At 38.4% G+C, this 20,192-nt stretch overlaps 1 protein-coding gene across 1 annotated transcript in view; it reads right to left on the bottom strand.

The window, feature by feature from the left end:
- The window catches only part of AGMO (alkylglycerol monooxygenase), a 185,221-nt gene extending 165,035 nt beyond the window's left edge, over positions 1 to 20,186 (bottom strand). The window contains exons 1-3 of the mRNA XM_039713463.1: positions 20,026 to 20,186; positions 13,351 to 13,481; positions 54 to 205 (exon numbers count right to left, since the gene is read on the bottom strand). Coding sequence (XP_039569397.1) covers positions 54 to 205; positions 13,351 to 13,481; positions 20,026 to 20,154 — 412 coding nt within the window. The 5' untranslated portion in view covers positions 20,155 to 20,186. The remainder of the gene's footprint in view (positions 1 to 53; positions 206 to 13,350; positions 13,482 to 20,025) is intronic.
- Positions 20,187 to 20,192: the final 6 nt, after the last annotated feature.

The raw sequence follows: 20,192 nt of genomic DNA, 5'->3' as shown, positions 1-20,192 counted from the left end.
TATTTATTAATGTATTTTGTATGTTCAAACATGAAAAACTGGTTAAGTCTTACCATGGCTCATGCGATGAAAGCAGTAGTATGCAAAGTCCACTCCCAGAAGCGTCAAATACCATGTCCATGGCGAGTCCCAGGGCAGTTCAAAGAGTCTGTAGTTATTCCATACGTATATGTAACTAATTAACTCAACACTTCTGAATAAAACACTGAAATAGAGATCCAGAAACTTTTATCAGTAATTCTGTCAGTTTTAATTTCAGAATATTTTATATATTTACAGTTTACCAGCTGGAAATCTTTTTACACCACATAAAACCACTCTTCAAGCTCTCCAACCTCTGTCAAGCAGACTACTATTGACTTCATTGGAACCTTTGCTTAGTGTCTACAAGGTTTCTAAAACCAACTCCCACCCACTCACCACCTATGCTGTGGAATTAGGTACATTCAAAGGCTGAAGCACTCTTGTGTTCTGCAGGCATTATGGTGTTCCTGTTTTTCCAGAACTGGAAGAAACCAATACCTGCTAATTAGTAAGTCAGAAGTGACTGAAGTGTAGCAGCAATTATGTTGAAACACTAACGTATTGCATTAAAATATCTTGACTGCTTCCATTACAAGAAAGAATATGGAAGGGGGCAGGACTTCTGGGAGCAGTGAAATGTTTGATCTGCTCATCACATTGCTTCACTTCAAAAGAGGATAAATGCAGCAGGAGGAGACAAAGACCAGTGCCTTTAAAAAGAACGGGAAAGGCAAGTGGATTCTGAGAAAGAGAAAGAAAAAAATAACAAACTTCCAAAGGCAAGGAAAGCCCCCAGACAGCAGCTCTCACTGCTGCTGAGTTCCTGGACTACAGGAAAAGGGTAGCCGTCCCTGGCTTAACACCAGCTCAGCACTGAGACCAGGAGAAGGAGAAAGAAAGTAGCTTTGGAATGGGCAGGCCAAACCTGGTAGTAACTCTCCACAGCTGCTCAGATTAATACAAATTTGGGTTGCCATGGTTGCACCCTCCTCTCAGCACCCTACTACCTCATTTCACCAACTGGGGCCCTGAGCTACCTCCAAACAAATTACTTTGATTTTGCTGGGTGAGATTTTGGGTGAATCAGGAAGCATTAAACCCAGGTTTGAATGGTGAGAGGCTGTAGGCACTGGGATGGCCCAGGTCACAATTGGCTTAGGTAGCTGCAAAGGGGTGCTGCAGACGCAGATGGATACACGTTTAAACTGGCAATTTTGTAGAACAAACCAGTCCACAGCAGGATTTGTAGCAGATTCCTCACACTGTCTCCTATTACTCTCCTTTGTTGTGTGGCTGAAGATGTAGTGAAACGGTGGTAAACTGAATTAAATCAGCCTTTGAAAAGCAGAAAACAGAAAAAAAAGAGAAGCAGGGGAAAGATACTAATCATAGAAAAGTCACAAATATCCTTTTTCATATATCAATGGGTGACATTCACCTCAGTTTAGGGCCTAAGAGTAAGAAATAGATAAAAGAAAAAGATAATAACACACACACACACAAAATGTGGTTCTCAGATGTTATACTGCTGCTATTCTGTGCGGGGGAGGTAGAAGAATTATCAGCAACACCTTTGTACAAAGTCGTGCAAGGCTTTAAAAACCTATAAAACATATTCATAGTTGAAGAAAGACTCCGGGATACAAATTCAGGGAGCTTCCAAAGAACACTGCAGATAGCACACCTGTAGACACTACTTAAATAGAAGTGGCAACAAACTGCCATACAAGTTTCAGCCATGAAAAGCCCTACCCAAACACCAACATCTCTATTTCACCTTAGTCTCATCTAGAACTTCACCTTACACTGAAATCAGCTGAAAGATTCCCTGTGCATCTCTGGCACATCTGCTCATTCTTGCCTCAGTACCACTTCTCACAGATACTTCTTTCAATACCCTCCCTTTTTTGCCTATTTTTTTTTTTAATCAGCTAGACTATTTTTGATATACTTGACAGCATGGCCAGAAAAATACTAGAATCTGCAAAACTAAAAAAGGATATATATACTCCTTCCCCTTTAAAGACTTTTTTCACACATCTGGAAAACATCCCTGAAAACAGTCTGGCCATGCCCTGTCCTTTTGGGCAGCTGCACTGAAACAGAAGGGAAGCTCAGCAAACATGGTTGTTTCAGCTTGCAAGCCATCCCCCCGTGCAATAGCTGAACTCTATCTTTTTGCTTTATACTTTTTACTCAGAGCTTTTATACTCCTGGCATTAGCACCTCTTCCCATAAGTGTTTTGAATAAAGCTAGAAGAAAACACCTTGATTTTCTCTGGTGCTAGTTTCACTGTTAATTAAGAAAAAAGTCATCTTTTCAAAATCCCAACCTCCCAATAAGAGCCTGCAAGCATAATAGTATCACATCCACCATTTTATCCTGAGAGCTGAAGCACTGCAAGTAGCTGTTGCTCAGAAGAAAAGAAATAATATTTTTTCCACAGCCAGGTGCACATCTTACCTACAACTCACTCCCAGCTTTGCTATAATTATACAAGTTTTTCTCTTGAATAAAACCAAGACACAACAAACCCCATGAAATTTCATTTCATTTTAGCAGCTTGACCGTGAAGAATTTCTCTTGATTAGCAAGGACAGGTGTATCGACCACTTCAAAAACAACTTGGCTATGCCCAGAAGGTGGACCATACACACCTGGAACATGTTTAATTTTCATAAGAGCTGTGTTCTATAAATATTTTTAAAGAAGATTATATGTCCAAGCAGATTTTTGCAATTCACCTCATGAGGAATCTGTGAAGTTCAGTATAAATTCTCAATCCATTTCACAACAGGTCAGAAGGGAGCTGATATTATTCAAACACAAAGAAATGGGCATTTCTTAACATCTTTTCAATGACCAGGAAATTTAAAACACCTCTTGTAACATAGAGTACGAGTTATTATTAGGTACTGTTTTCTTACTTTATTCTTCTGCTTTTATTAACATATAATGCCTTTGCAGTACATCCAAAGACATGTGACCTGGAACGCTTCCTCCATTTTTGATCAGGTTTCAGTATTTCACCCTTGAGTCCTTTTTTTTTTCCACAGGCTGAGGCCAAGGTGCAAACCTTGAGCTAACCCTGCAACACATTTTTCATATATGCAATTTTCTCTACATTCTTTCCTTCATGCTTGAATCACAACCTACAGCACATAACGTTAGCTGATTACTGTAATTAATTTAGAGTAATCCATCATATTACTAGGCAGTGCTGCAGAAAGAAGAGTTGCTTAACTAAGTTGCTTTTCTTTAAATTTACAGTGTGATAGGAAAGACCAGAGCTTGCATTCAATTACAATTCCTAAAGTTCACTTGGAGTTTTAAAGGTTTATATTCCCCCTTTTTTTCCCCTCAAGGTCCTTTTTCACTTCTTGAAAATACTAGGAGAACTTAAGAAAACTTTTTCCTCATTTAAATATTGTAACCATAAATGTGGTAGAAGCGGATAGGCAAGACTTTTGTCATCTAGTCCAATCCTCTGCATAAAGAGTAATAAATCCCAAAACAGACAGACTGCATAGAAAACCTTATTATATACATTACTGCTGAAAATTTTCTTATTATGTGCAAAGCACACTTAGGCAACTGTTATGACCTTGAGAGTTCTTGTCTTCTTGTTTCTAAAGATCATACAAACTTTAATTAATGGCAATAATATTTGTTTTTAATAAACCATTTCCCCCTTCACCTTCCACTGAGTCAGATTATCACTTCCTCTAATTAAAAAAGTCCAAGAAGGAAATTCTGGGAGATGAACTCTCCATGTGGAAATGAAGATCTACTTATTCTAGATCCCTATGGGATAATGAAGGAGGGAAAAGGTGGAAGAAATTCAATTGGAAGAAAAGGCAGCTGCCCATTTCAAAGAATACAAGGTCCTGTTTTGCTTCCTCCAGCCATAGAGCCTGAAACCATATCTTTAGGAAACTTCTTCCATGGTGCCCAGGACAGTGACCAAAAATGAAAACAGTCAGACAGGAGCTGTTGTCTCTTTTCCAAGCATGGAGGAAGATCTGTGTACCAAAAGTGAATAGTCCAAGGAAATTGCCTCAGCTCTCACCACTATTGCAGTCACCACCTCACATCACACTGGGAACTGACCTGGTGCCCCTGAGCTAAAAACACAACCCTACAGCTGGACCTACAAAAGCTGTGCTCTCAAGGGCTGTAACAGACTTGCATCCTTGGAGGTCAGGCACAGAGGGATGCATGTTAAGACACCCTGGTCACAAGGTTATATTATCATTAAAAATAGTGAGATCTTACTACTACAGTTTCCCTGCGTAAAATAAATTCTGTTTTCATAGCCTGATTCAAACTATATAAATGTAAAGTTTCAAAATGCTGAACAAAGGCAGTTTTTCAATAATTTGAAGTTATTCAGACCATTTATGTAACAGCAGGATACATGAATAATTAAATTCTCTGTAAGGTTTTATTTCAGAATGGAAATCATAAGGATTTCCATTTCCAAGGATACTCATAGAGCTTTCTTTTCCAAATGAAACACTGGCTCCAGCCACAATTGAAATAAACATTTTGATAACATGATTTCAGTAAAGAGAAAAAAGGGGAAAGAGGTAGAGGAGCCTTGAGAAAAGATCCATTTGTAAAACAAAGCAAATCTGCTGCAACTGAAATCCCCTTTTATTTCCTGTACAGGTGCCAGGTCTTGAACAGACACCCAATTTATTACCTTGTCAGCTGACTTATTAGGGTTGACACAAATCGAGCTGAAATATGCCTGACACACTGCAGTCAAGGCTTTTTTCACGCTTTAGCACAAAGCCAAACTTTCCACAAGGTGGAGGGAAAGGGAGAGGGAGCTGTGGGAGTTCTATTCCCTGTTTTCTATCATCAAGATGAATATGATCTCCTCTCCCATTCCTAATATGCAAAACCCAAGGCTAAAGAATAATTCACCAAAATGATACAGCTGGGAAATTATTATCAGGCTCTGGAAAACCCTTGATTACAGGAAATAGCACCTACATTTTGAGAAAATGTTCCCACCAGACACAAAAGCTGAATCAATGCCTCTCCTCTTCCTCAGTATGGCTTTCTTCTCCAGCATTTTAGCCTAAACAATACAAACCTGCAGTTTTCCTCAAGGACAAAGGAAAATATTCAAGTTCAAATTGAAGCAAAAGGGAGGTGACCCAGGTATCCCTACTAGTTGTATTTTACCCAGTATTGCACAATATTTGCCCTGACAGAGCTGCCCTTTTATTCACCAAACCTATTCCTATTGCACTCACTTTTTATCCTCTAATTTATGACACTAATATTAATTTACAGTAGTCGGTGGCATAAAAGGTGAAACAACAGGTGTTGGAAGAAAAATAGCAACAGTGTTACATTTTTTTATAATTAAGTCATAGTCTTGCTACAAAATTCAAGTAATTTGTTTATCTTTGTTCATAGAGAAGTAGATTTTTAATTGTATCAGTTAAAAATACAACAGAGATATTTTCTTGAGAAGTTCCATTGCCTTCAGTGATATAATCCACAGCAATAACTTATTATGCCCTAAGTTTATGAAAGGTCTTCAGATACTTTTAATTACATGGTATCCTTAAAAGACTAAAAAGCCCAGTTTAAAACCTCCAGTACAACTGAGCTTCTGGTACTGTAGCTTATTCCTCTTCTTTTGTAAGAATGGAAGTTGGATTGATTTTTTTTTTATGCCTATTTATACCTGCCCAGCACTGGGGGCAGTAAATTATATTCCAGTATCTTCAGGACACACCAGACAGGAATATTCTACAATGTCATCTCCTACAAGGCAATGCTCTTGATTTTCCGATATTTGTACAAGTATCACCACATGAGTTTAATACAAAGGCTTGAATAGAACCTTTTTCCAACTGAGGGTCTGATTTTGATCTGTCCTACTTTGTTGTTGCACTGAAATGAGCAAATCTGCATTATAGTTTGAGTTGGGAACAAGCCGATAATATTCTCAAAGGTCACATATAAACAAGTAATGAGAAAAGAGTATTCTATTCAATTCAGATTGTTCTAGATAGATTCAGAAAAACCAAAGGAACTAGTAAGAGTTCCTATGGTCTATAAAAATGTGGTGAAATAGCTTCAGTGAAACATCATAGCATATCAAGTGGTGAAATAAGGAAAAATATTTACATGAGAATTTATGTTGAACTCCTTTGGTCATACTTCTGAATGTTTTAAAAGACAGTTTGTTTTTGTCCATGATACACAGTAGTGAAAGTCTATTCTTTTCAGATCTGTAACACTGATTTACAGAACATTAAGAGACACTTTCCCCAATTTTCCTAACTTATAAATGTTGACCCAAGACTTATAGACACTAGATTGGCCAGCTCTAAAAATGCTACCCCTGTGCTCCATCTAGTGGAGTCCCGATTTAAGATTAATTCATTGTTTAGCAGAGGTCCTTCAGTCAGAAGGGTACTCTATACACAAGGAATTTCTTCAGTTTTTTTTCAAAATGACACAATGTATATTAATGAAAATACAAAAAAATGGCATAAAAATCTGCATATTTAATGAATTTGAGAAACCAGTATATTTTGTGAGCTACAGAGACTACTGAGCTTAATACCATATTTTCAATAAGGGTAAATTCATTTCACAGTACCTTCACAGAAGACCACAAGTATATTTGAACATGTACCCTGACAGCTTATCTTTGCTTCTAAGGACAAGGCAGGTGTAAAGCTGGGTTCTGACATTAGAAATGGGCAATCACCAAGCCGCTTACTGGCCCCACTGTACAGAAAAAGACTATGATACAATAATAAGGACGTAGAAAAATATGCATTTCGTGTAAGAGGTTACAACCCAAAAGAGTAATTGGATCCCTAACAGGTTTGTGTGAAATACAGCAATCTGCAGAACATTATAAAACATAGAGACTACCAGTTGTTTCAGTCAATTAATTTGAGAATATCCAAGCTCTCCCAAATCCTTCCTTGCAATGCAAGGCAGCTTATATATAATCTCATTAGAAACTCCAGAGGTTAAATTCTGGCTCAGACCTTTCCTTAGTCATCACTAAAAAGCAGCACTCTCTCACTGGTATTCCTGTGTTCTGCCAGCAGCTATGCCCACATGTGGTCTCCAGCCTGCTTCAAACAAATGGAACCAGAGTACCAAAATACTACAGTTTAAACCTCTGAAGATAAGGCTGCTGATATGCCTGGGAAGGGTGCAGATGGTAAAAAGGGATTAGGGAGGTAGTGATGAGCATGAGAGAGCAGGCAGGAAACACTAGCATCTTTTCTGGGCACAGGTGGATTTGGATTTACCGGAAGATATGGCATGATTTACAGCAAAATTATAAACTGTGTTAAAGTGATACAGTAAGAACACAGGATAATCAATCCACACAGGAGTAACTAATTTACTTAGTCCCAATTGGTTCATCAATGCAAACTAGATGAAAAGAAAAACCAAAAAACAGCAATCTAATTAGATTAAACAAAAACCCTTCAGGTAAGACAGTCACTGCCATTGAACTGATTTTGAAAATTCCCTTCCAGAATCAGACTTATGTCCTGAAAATGATGCTGCTGCACATCACTACTCCCTTACTGAAACTGTTTATCTTACTCTGACTGCTTTACCTACAGAAGATTAGTGAGTTAATTCAAAACCTGTTCCTTTGACAGAGCTGTGAGGGCTCTGACCTTTGGTAAAATGTGGGAACAATCAACAGTGTATATGGGAGAGTGAAGCCAGGAGGGTGCTCTTGTGAAATATGTAACTACCTAGTGCTACTGGGAGAGTGGGAGGAATAGGTAGGTGAGTAGATTCTGGCTTTCCAGGCCTGTTGCTTATTAAAAATTACATTTTTTGGACACATCTACTGACAGTGCCTTAAACTGCCATAACTAGCTGATGCAGGGAGATTGTGACTGCAGGTTCTGTAGAGACTGAACCTAAAGCCTGACAGCTCTTGGCTGCCCCTTCTCCATTCCCAGACAATTTGCTCGTCTCTCTGCCTAAAGCAAATACCATTTTGCTCAGAGAGTGAACTAAAATAACTCCACTTGGGATCAGATGAGCACCTGAACCAACACAAGAGAAACAGAGGACTACGTAAGGGAGTACAAGAAAGACAGAAGTGCAGTAGCCAGAAGTTCAGTTGGTTTAAGGGCATGGCACGGCACAGCAGCTCCACTTCCCATTTAATCAGGTTAAGTGACTACCTTTCCAGTTTGGCCCCATCTGCTCATCACTGCCCTAGTGTGGTGGTTACCAGCCCACAGACCTGCCACCATAATTGCATGCATAGCTGCTCCCTGACCTGGCTCTGTCAAAATGAATGCAGCTGAGCTTAAACACCTTTTTTATAGTTCTTGGGGGGCTTTTGTTTCTGCTTTTAGCAAGATCACTTTGTCAGGACCAGGTTAGGGAGCAATTAAATGTGCAGTTATGTTGGCAGATCTAAGGGGGCAGCTGGACCAGAAGCAACACATCTGACCATGCTCTAAACAAACATCTGTCCAAAGTCTTAGTCAAACAGATGTGGAGAAAAAAATGTACCTAATAAGTCTTGAAGTGAAAATATAATTTATGAGAAACTGCATGTATCAAATTTTCTTCTAAGAAATTCAAACAGTAATTTATGAGATTATACATTTCTATAGTCACAAACCATGTATCTAATAGATACTTTAGGAAACCAGCACATACTTCAAATGGTTAAATCCATGCAGGCAAATTTTTTTCTCGTCTGTCAAGACACTCCTAGCTCCACAAGATTGTGAATAACTTGCATCAACTTGAAGCAAGTGTATTCTAATCAGCTTTGCATTTTGTTACTTTTAAAAATCAAGAACCTTTGGTTTCAAATTGCAATTTTATATATGTTATAGAGCAGGTAACTCAGTAACGCTACAAAAGCATTAAGTGTTTCTTGTCCTGTAACCCTGGCTGCTCTTCTCCAAGCCCATTTCTTGTTCTAGCACAAGATTATGCACAGGCACAGCAAGAATTGATGCAGGTTAATGTGATGGGAAGGTGCTGGACCTGCTTCCCAAGCCACTTTACCACAGGGCAACACAAACGTTGATGCTGGCCAAAGAGGGGTGAAGGTAGAGGGAGGAATGAGCAACCAGAAGCATCAGTCAATCAAAGGTACTCCATTTGGGAGCATTGCTGGTCTAAAATGTACATGAAACTGCCTCCTCAATCCAGCTTCTGAAAAAAGATTATTTAAAATCCAGATAATGTACAAAACTGAATACATTGGTCTACAGCAGAAACAGGATTCGTACTCCTTGGATTTAATTATTGCTGATGTGTAGATATCTTAACATACTTACTACCATGAACTAATCAAAAAGCATTTACTCATTCCATTCTCATGTTCAACAATTCAGAGAACACCAACTTCGCCTGATTCAAAAATCAAGCTAAATAATGTATACAGACTGTAATATTCCCTTTAGAAATGGAGAAGGTCATTGCAGACTTGACTGACCAAACTGTCTCAGACATTATATACATATACACTCATACACTGTACGACTGTATTGCAGAGCAGAACACTAAAAACTGGCAATTGAGCATGACCATAAAGAACAAATACTTTCCCAACTAGTTTGAAAACATACCTACCTCAGTTATCCCCCAAACACTTTTTGACTTGATTTATGTTCTGCTGCTTTAAAAGACGAAATGGGTCAATATGAAATAATGCACATACTTGTAAAATAGATATTCATACCCAAAATAAACTTTCTCTTGGGAGAATATTTTTAAAGCAGCATTTAAAGTCTCTTGGCAATGCTTAGCTAGAAAAGTTATTTATTTATTTATTTATTTAGAATAAAAGTTCTCAGAATTTTTTTACTAACATTTAGAATCCCGGGAGAAAACTTAGTAATACAGGTTTCTCCCAAATTAATTTTCATTCCATACAACACGATGTATTTACACATGCAGAGGAATGCATAGTATGAATTAATGCAGAGAAAATTTTATTTAAGAAATGTATGGGCTACTTTACAAGAGATGATATGCACAAGCCATTCAACGTACTGCATGCTGTCGAGTTTAATAAGCCTAAAAACAAAAACATTACCTTGTCTGGTTAGACTTTTCCTCTTGCACCTACATTTTTAACATTTGGCACACAAGTATCAACAATTTATGATTTGTGCTTTCTCAACAGAAAGTTGAAGTATGAAACACTGAATAAATACTGTTTGCCCTCAAGACATGCAATAGTTCTGTTATACAGACTGCAAAATGGAAAATATACTTAGAGGCTGACTATGGTTAGTGACTCCTAATTTTTTCATTAAATGTAAAGACCTCTCTACAATGACACATTTGAAGCTTCATTTTAACTAATAGACTGATGCCACCATTTTAGACCCAACCACAGATTTTTTTAAGGAAGTGGCAAACCATTGCTGCTAGTTGAGAAAATGAAAATTAGTCCCTGGGAGAGGATACAATCAATGGTGTGTTAATCTAACCTTCAGCTGTTAATGATTTGCACTACTATTTCCCCTGATGCTGTGGGTTCTGCTGAAATATTGTTTTAGCAGTTTCTGTCAACTTTCCCTACCTTTTTTCTTCCTGGAAGGGACAGACTGAAGTGAAAATCTTAGCAACAGATTTTTTTCTGTGCTGTTTTCCCCCCTTTTTTTTGTCTGACCCAGTTCTTTCACACCATGGAAGCACAAGACAGAAGCATAAAGTGTTCTGTTTTTTTCAGTTAGAGCCTTTTTAGCTAGTCTGTTATTCACAGCTCCTCTTACTTATAAAAGAGGTGTTACACTAAGCAGTCACCATTAGAATTGCAATATTAACATGAGATTAAATAATTTTAAAAGTGTATTTTGCCTGCTGATTTCACATTCGCCCAAAAAGCCAAAATTGTTACAGGACTCTTCTTTGGAAAGAACTGCTGAGGAAGGTCTGGTATTTCCAGTCATGAGAGCTGTGCAAGCAACCTGGAAGAGACTTCTTGTGCTGGTGTAACAATAAATAGGTGTGCCGATCTTGGAGGTTTGCCTGACCCTGCAAACTTTTGAGTCCTAAAGGATCATTTGGTTCACTCAATTCAAACAATCTTGCAAAAAGAAAACTACATAGCCCGCAAGCCAAATTCTGCAGCAAAGGACTTAGTGCCAAAATAATAAAAGTAGTCAGCACCTTGCAAAGCTGCATTCCACACACACAACACCAGTTTTTTAGCAAGCATTTCTTCCAGGAATGAGTGTATCTCAAACGTTTCAGTATTCTTAAAATAAAGCCAAAAGGACTTGCAAAACCCCTCAAACATATTTTACACGTATCTCAGGCCCTTGTTTAACTTAATCAGTTCTGAATATTTGAGACAAATAAGGGTAAATATTCAGCATGGTAAGCCTGTCAAGTTTAAAGAATTTGGGTTAAGTTGAAGAAGTCACATTTGATCTATTTTAATGTTAGCTTCATGCAGACTGCAATAACCCATTATCATAGTTGTGTGTTGCTGCACACAAATCTGATTTGTTGATAAATATTTAGTTAATTCATAAAAGATATTGAAAAGTTTAATGTTGCTCCTTCAAGGTCATGCTCACAATTCATTAAAAATTATTTGAATATAGGTACACTAGCTGTAAAAATAACTTACAAAAATCTCAAATAACTTAGACATAACATTATTTGAAGACATAACTTTATGGTTGAGTATTTCTCCTATGGAAATCTCATGCCTCTCATTTTCAGATATTTGAAGAGTTTTGGACTGTGAGTTTAGAAGGTTTCAACCTTCAACCTATTCAAGAAGGAATATTTACTGCTGATAATTAACATAATCTATCAGAAATTGTTTTTGTACCTAATGGACCTTGTCAAAGATTGTACTGATTAGAAAGCTTAAAAAAAATCAACCAAATGACAAATTATCAATAGACTACAAAGAAGATGATTTACACATTTCACAAAATGAGTTTAACTAACCAGAAGGGATAATTTGTTGTTGTTGTTGTTGCTATGCTCTTTTAATGTATTTGATCAAGAATCTGGATTGAAAAAAAAAGGTTTTTAGTAAAATTTGCAGTGACATAAACCAGGGACGTCTAGGTAACAAAGACAACTTTTTATGGATTCAGGCTACTTCAGGAGGACCAAATGTACAATCCATGTATTTCTATGTGGCCAAATATAAGAACATATTGCCTATGAATGAGGAATGTAAGCCACAGCATCCAAGAAAGTATTCAGGGATGAAAGACAGCTCAAAGGATCTGGGATATATAAAGGGAGGAACAACAAGTAGAAATAGAGAACAAATGACTTCATTATTTGGCACTGATGTAGTAATTTCTGAAATATGGAGTGCACTTGAGACATCAACACGAAGAAGGCTGAAAAACTGCAGAGGATTCTGAAAAAAAGCTGGGGGAATAACAGAAAGGCTTGCAAATACCACATAGTAAAACAAGCTTTTCTTCCTAAAATGAAGAGATTATATACAATTTGATGGTCACCTGTGAATTCATATATGGGGAATAAAAATGTAACCCCATTTGAAAAGAAAAGATGCAATAAAATCTATAATCTGGAAGCTCATATCATGCAAAGGCATATCTAAAACATGATATTACTTACAAGTAACTAAAACTTCTGGAAAACGCTTAGAGCAATTTATATAAAGAATTTGCTGGATTTTTTCACTGGGATTCATAGTTAATCCAGAGTGGCTATTTCTTTAAAACACAACTCTACTCACCAAACTAATTCAGCTAAATCTTATGGACTTTACATTGGAGAGTGAATTATATGACCATGTTTGCAGCAATTCTCTCAGGAATTAAAATCCACTGAAGTCAAAGGTAAGATTATGACTGCCTTCAAAGCACTTTGGATCACATGCATATTCACAATTCTATTGATCTGGTTATATGCAACCCAGTTTTATTTTTAAAGGCTAACAAAAACAATAGACTTGGTTGGTTTTATTTTGTTATCTTTCCATATTTTAATGAAAAAAACCCAGATTCTAAAATCTAGTCTAACTTAAGATACAGTAAAGTCAGGTGAAGTCCCAGAAACAGCAAAAGGTGACAGCAAGGTCCAATACAGATTAATATAATTGATGATAAATTGGCAATGTGGAGCTGGAGAACACCCTGTAAAAATCATACTTAGCCTTACAGTTTAGAAAGATTTTATACATGTCACTAAAATTTAATTGCATAAAGGTCCAGATGCCTTGTTTAATCATTTTAGATTAGCAATAACAACTTCAATACATAACTATATTTTCTTCCTTCTTAGTGATTAAAACCCAAACAATCTCAAGGCTGCACTCATATACTCACTCTGGTAGTCGGGACAGGATACCCAAGGAAAGAGAACTTATCCCATCATTGATCCGACCTGGCAGCTTACGCTTCTGAATCCAGCTGACAGCAAACTCCAGCCCAATAAAAGTAATGAAGAATGGAATACTCTAACAAAAAAAAACAAAAAAAAAAAAGAAAGTCACAACAAAATAAAATTAGATACACTTTTCCAAACAGTATTTTATGCTGTGAGATGCTTCTCAGATTGGCTGGCACTTTAGTAGCTACTCCTGTAATAAAGTTCCACATGGACCTTAAAAATCAGAGCAACCAAGGCTACTATTTAATCCACAACACCAGCATAAATCTATTGCAGTAACTTCCTCCCACAGTGCATATTCTGCACATAAACTCAAACATTATCAGAATAAAATGTATAAGTCTTTCCAAACTAATATTTCTCATATTTAAGTAAATCAGTCAGAGCACCAATATTTGTGGACTCCTTCAACCACAGAGTAGAACTGAATCTGGTTTGGATTTTGCCGGGGTCGGCTGTTACTTGTCTCTGCCCCAGCATGGGAAAAAGTGGTTCTGGGTAGGCCGCGCTCTCGAAGAAGGAGTCTGGACTCTTGCTTTTAGGTCTTCAGTCGAGTTTATTATTTCTTATCTACAAGTTTTCTGATTTGATTTGTATGAAGTTTTTTGAGTGTTTTCAGCCACTGAACTTGGTATCCAACATTGTTATCTGAAAGATATAGTAAAGTGAGTTTCTTTCTACTTGGCATTTCTATTGCCATGCTTTTCAGTGCAGACAACAACAGCTCTTCTGTATGTGCTTTCATCAGTGAACCAAATGTGCAGCCCTTTCCAGCTTGGGCCATACACCATGTTCCCTTCCCAGACCAAGTGACAATGATACAATGTTCCCCTCTTTCTTTGCAATTATACTGACTGCAAAATAGTTTTCAGCCTTTCTGCAGAAAAGTGTAATGATGAACAAGACTGAAATATTTCTCACTCACAACATTGCTTTAGTCTGGGATTCAATTCTCACTGTCCATCTTCTTCTATCCCAAGAAAAGCTGAAAATGCACAGCAACAGCACCCATTAATGAAAGGTGTAACTCATGAGGACTGTCAGACCTGTTCTCAATTTTTTATCATCTCAGACAACAAGAAAAAGGCTTGAGTAACAGTAAGTCATAGAGAATATTTTTCTTTTTTACTAACACTGGAGTCCTAACAGTCCCTGCACTTCACACGTGGAAGGAATTAGGCAGTGGCAGTGTTTTAGCCATCACCACCAAATCTAGAAGGCCTGTGGCAAGGAAAATGGGAAGGTGTTATAAGATCCCTGTGCAAGCTAATGTTCCTTCACCAGCCTCCCTCGCTCTGATGAAAACTTTTAGGTGACCTTTGAGACATTTAGACAACTGCTTTTTGGTTATATTAAGGCATAAAATTCCCATAATGTTTTGCAGGGCAAGAGAAATGCAAGACCAGTTTTTCCCCTCTCTGGGAGGCACCACACTGCAATACTTGCCCTTTACATTTTCTGCTGCTTCTGCTCCCTTCAAGTGGCCAGCAAACACCTACAGCTTCACTGCCTGGAACCCCCCAAACTGCACTGCTGTAGAAGAGAGGCTGCTCCTGCCCATACAACATTTTAATAGAAGCATATTGTTTCTGCAAATACCATTGCATTTTGGAGGGTGCACATTTTTGTTGCCAAGTGAGATACGATCTGGGAATTCCTACTAGGCTGGGACACTAAAGAGACTAAGATGGATACAGACCAGATTGCTCAGTCCAAGAAGACTTGGATGATTCAAACCATGCAAACAGCAAGAGATTTATAGTGTCTAGAAAATGTGAAAGTTCATAAACTTCAGCAGCACAGGGTTAGGTTACAATAACAGATGAACAGAGATTAATATCAACATGACACTTTTTAATTTAGGTGTCCAGCTTACTCTGTAACAGCATTTTAGACATCTAAAAGCCTGTTTCCACTACGCACCAACTGATGATATAAAAATCTAGAAAGAAAGGGAAGACCTGTAAAGGCCGTAAAGCCTAAACAGCACCCAAGGAAACCAATGTGGCAAATCTTTCAATACTTAGAATAAGTAAGAAATAATATAATAATAAATTATAAAAGAGTAAGGAAATCCTAAAACCTTCCATTTGAAATCAATGAAACATTCTAGGAAAATATAAATAGTCCTTGTTTTGCTTCCTATATCTGCTTCATTTCTAAGTAGATAAGACTTATAATGTACTATTCCTAATTGATATAATCAAATAGCAGATTCCTAACTTAGCAAACAAAGGTTGATGATCAGAGCTGTACACTCCAGCAGAGAAAAGAGATGTTTAATACAAAAAACTACAAAACACTTAATGACAATATTAAGAGGCAGCTCTAGCACAGACTACAAGGAGTGGTATGGAACAGCAGGAGCTGCAGAGCAAATTGAATGGGCTCAGAACAGAGAAACTGAGGTGTTTTATTCATGAAATAAAAACAGTTAATAGGAAATGTACGTCTGTATTCCATGTGATGATTCATTTTACCTAGCAACCTCTGAAACAGTTGAAATACTTGACTTTATATTAATGTACACTGTTACAACTTCTGTCTTATTGACTTCATTAAATATTTTCCTCCCACTGTGAAGCTGTGAAACAGCCAAGCAGTTGGCGCCACTTTTTGACTCACAAATGGGAAGTGTCATAGCAAGGAGGATAAAGAAACATTCAGACATCCTTAACCTCCTGCCCATCAAGGAGATTATAAAAGTAAAGATTTATGGCATACCCCTTACTTGCTAAGAAATTACTACATCTCTCTCACATACCAATATCAAGCTTGGTCCAAAGCAGATCAATGGGATCAACTGCATTTAGGCCAGGATGGATTATTTATGTTACTATGACAGCTATTGTCATGGAGGATGAAAAGGCATTCCCTGACCCAAACTGCCCACAGTGTAAGGATGAGATATAATGCAACAGAAGAAGAATGCAAATAATTCAAGAAAAAAGGAGACAGTAAGAGAGAAAAGTAGTCCCACTAGCCTAACCACTACTTTTTCCTTCTTCCTGGTTTGGTTTTGTTTCTTTTTTTTTGTTTAAGTTAAAAGGACAAGGAAGATATTTAAGGAACCCATTGAGGATGGCTATCCCTACAACTGTTTTCAAGGGTTGTCTCTACAAACAAAATGGCAAAAAGTTAAGAAACAGCCACTGTTGACATCACAATTTAGAGACATATGACAGATCCTTTGGATATCTTCTGGTCCATAAATGTTTTACTCTTTCTCTGTTTCCAGTTTTTTTCCCTTCACCCAAGAGCAGAAATACTCAATGGAAATTTGCATTAGCTTGTGGTTTAGCTGAATAACTGATCCATAACATGAAAGCTTTACTCTGAGTACTGTGTGAGAGGGCTCCATTTTAAGTAACCAACTCTAGAGAATGCAAAGGACCATTTAAAATCAGTTTCCACTTTATACTGTTGCAAAGAATAATATTCTAGGTTGAAATTCAGCATATACTCATAGCTTTACTGCAATTCTTGAAACAGTTTTTGTTTTCTTAAAGTCCCAGATCCTTATAACATAAGAATCCCAACTTTCAAGTAAAACTAAATATGAAAGTTCTGTGCCTCATTATTTAGAAGCAAGCCCTAAAATGTGAACTGAGTTTAAATGTGAACTTATTCTTTAGGCTGTCAAGAGAGTAAATTGAAAAGGAAAATAGTGATTATTAAAGCTTTCATTTTGGAGTTCTCAGCAGAAGGACTGTGTCTTCAGAAGTCTGACTCATGGATGCCTTTACAGAGCACAAGTGATAATTTCAGACTACAGCAAGGTACAAAGTAAATTTATGGTTCATGAAAATTATGTTTGGCAAACAAAAAGAATCAGTCCACCTGCCCGTCTGTGAACCACATTACAACACATCTGTAGATTGTGAGACAATTAAAAAAAACAACAAAAACAAACAAACAAAAACAACCCACCAACCAACAGAGCATGCAGAGCCTAGTTTTACACTCACAGAAAAAAGGATGCTCTTACAATGAATGGGCAAGCGTCAGTACATCCTGTCTTGGAGAAAGAAAATAAGATTCATACCCCTTTTCCCAGAATTCTGGATTTGTTGAAAGGGTGACTTTTCCATGGGCGCTGCTGCAGGACTTTGCTGCTTGTCACTGGTTGCAGCTGATCAGTTTATGTTTTAAACAGGACTTGAGGCCTCTACATACAGCTCTGCCAACATACAGAGCAACAATGCAAGGACCATTGCTTCTGAAAACAGAAGCAATGTACCCAGAGACAGAAAGTACACTGCACAAGTTAAGCTAACTATTCTGTTCTCAGAACCAGAGTTGCTTCACCCTTTGCTGCCGTTTCCTACCCAGATGTAACAGCACAGGTGACTCTAGCTCAAAGGTGCCACTCCTCTGAAGTGCCTGTATTTTGTAAGCCAACCACTCAATTTTGCAGATTGCTAAGCCCATTAATATTTGGGTGAATTTGGAGGTTCTGCCACCTGGGTGATGTCGGAAGGTGGCTATCCCCACAGCTGTAGCCAAGTCATCTAATGTCCTAGAAATACTTTAATCCGTCTGACACCCAAGAAATGACAGATCTGAGATGCAAATTCCACTACAGTGTCTCAGAAAAAAAAAAGAAAAAAAAAAAAAGAAAAAAATCCCACACCATTTAGAGATACTAATGTAATCAGCAATTTGTTTCACACATCCATCAACATTATTGTCTTTTAGAGTGAATTATTTGAGCTGAGGCACTCATTTGTTACCAGCTCTACACTAGAATTTTTTTTGTTCTGTGTTGAATTGAGTTCAGATACCCACTTCTGCGTCTGTACCAATTAAGGAGTTAGCACTCCCAAGACCTCCTTGAAAGGCTCATCAGTTCACTATTAAATCTATTGCTGATGAATCCAATGGATATACTGCTCGTGTAACTGCTCTCTAAACAGTCCAGAATAGCAGCTGGAGAGGGACTAGATAGTTGCCATCTGCCCATAAACAAGGCCAGAAGAGGATGGATGAACTCTGCCTAAGCTCAGGCCAAAGCCAAAGACTTAAGACAGTTATGCTGCTAGAACACTTTTATATGCCCACTGAGACAAGCATCAAAAGATCTGTTCTACTAAAAAATGCACTGTCAAAAGGGAAATCCAGCACAGCTAACCTAAGATAGGAATTTAAGCAAAGTATAATAGTAATGGGAAACATTTTAATGCTGTTTGTTTTTTTGGGTTTTTTTTGTGAGGAATATTTCTTTACAAGCTTATCACAACACTGCTCTACAATAGCAGAAGCCTACAGGTGCTTTCATAATTCAAAGTATTAAGAATCCTTTCACAGACTTACAAACTGCCTAGTAAAAGAAATTCCATGTTTGGCTCATGCCTGACCTGAATATTGCATATGGGAGAAGAAAGCCCAAGGATGTTTAGGTACGCGCAGACAAGAAAGTGAATGATATCCCGTTGGAAATGTGGGAATAGTAAAAGGGACTGAAATACTAGAGAGAGCTGGAAGGAGAGATCAGCTGACTAGGCAAAACCATCGATCTACCTTAATCATGACACTATAGCTGAGTTGCAAAACACCTCTGAGGACAGCAGTCCATTGACCAGACACTGCACACACAGGCTGGGCTTGCAGCAGCTTTCTGCTTACCTTACACAAAAGGGTTTACCTTTAGAGACAACATCCCTCAGTGAGGGACTGCTGCATACTACAATTCCCAGAAAGCTGCTGATGGTGCTGCACTGCTCTGCACAGCCCATGACACCCCCACAGCAGCTGCTGCACAGCAGTCCAAGGTATACCTGGCAGAGGAGCTAGTCAGAACTATCAAAATCCATGTAAAAAGTGCAGCTCTTTACTGGAATTGGGCTGAATTTACTTTGACAAGGGCAAAATAGTGTTTGTGTGCTGTCTCTGTGAACAGCTGACATGGATCTGGGCTCAGAAGGAGCTGACAATCAAGATAAGTGCAATAGGTAGGACAGAAGGGAGCAAAGGTATCTTCTTGGAAGTGAATAAGCCGGCAGGGCGGGACGGGAGGGAAGGATTTGCTGCTGCCTGCTGACAAGGGAGTTCTCACCCACGACCTCTGTACTCTTGCCTTGGATATTTAGGACATAGCACTGTCCCAACACAAATATTTGTTCTAAATTTTCTTAAACAATCTTTATTTTTTATTTTAATTAGAAACCTTTTATTTTTCTGTCTTTGACTGAGCTTGACTTAAGGGCACAGAGAGACCTGACGTTTTGCTTGCTTTAAGAACCATAACAGCCAAACACAGTATCATATTTTCTTGTTTCCTCAGTTCAGTTTGCTGTCCCTGTTCATCTCATCCGTGCTGCTGGACATAATGTTAGCACCAAGCCTCAGATATGTGGGTGCTTCTCTGAAAACTCCCGCTCTTGGTACCAGGAGAAATCATCATTTAAATATGAATGAATATTAAAATGGAGGGTACAGTTACACTGGCAGCTTACAGGCAGAAAGCCCATGAGAGACGGTTTTATCTTCATTTAGGTGCCCTTTCGCGGACATGATTTCAGTGAGGCGCCCGTGGCTTTTCAAAACAGGCGCAGGTGGGCGAAGGGAAGGGCGAGGGATGCAGCCAGGATGAGAAAGGAGGGGACTCTCACCTTCTCTACGTAGTCGGGCACCTCCTCCACCGTGCGGAAGGAGCTCTCTCCGGGCGCCAGCGCGTAGAAGAGGGCGCGGAGCTGCTGGCCCGGCGCGGTGCCCCGCGGGCCGCCCGCCTCAGCGCCCATGGCCAGGCCGCGCTGCGCCCGCTGCGCTCCGCGCCCCG

The sequence above is a fragment of the Passer montanus genome, unplaced genomic scaffold, assembly GCF_014805655.1.
Source record: "Passer montanus isolate IOZ18808 unplaced genomic scaffold, ASM1480565v1 scaffold10, whole genome shotgun sequence".
In the NCBI taxonomy this organism is placed as follows: domain Eukaryota; kingdom Metazoa; phylum Chordata; class Aves; order Passeriformes; family Passeridae; genus Passer; species Passer montanus.
This window is presented reverse-complemented; position numbering and strand designations above follow the sequence as displayed.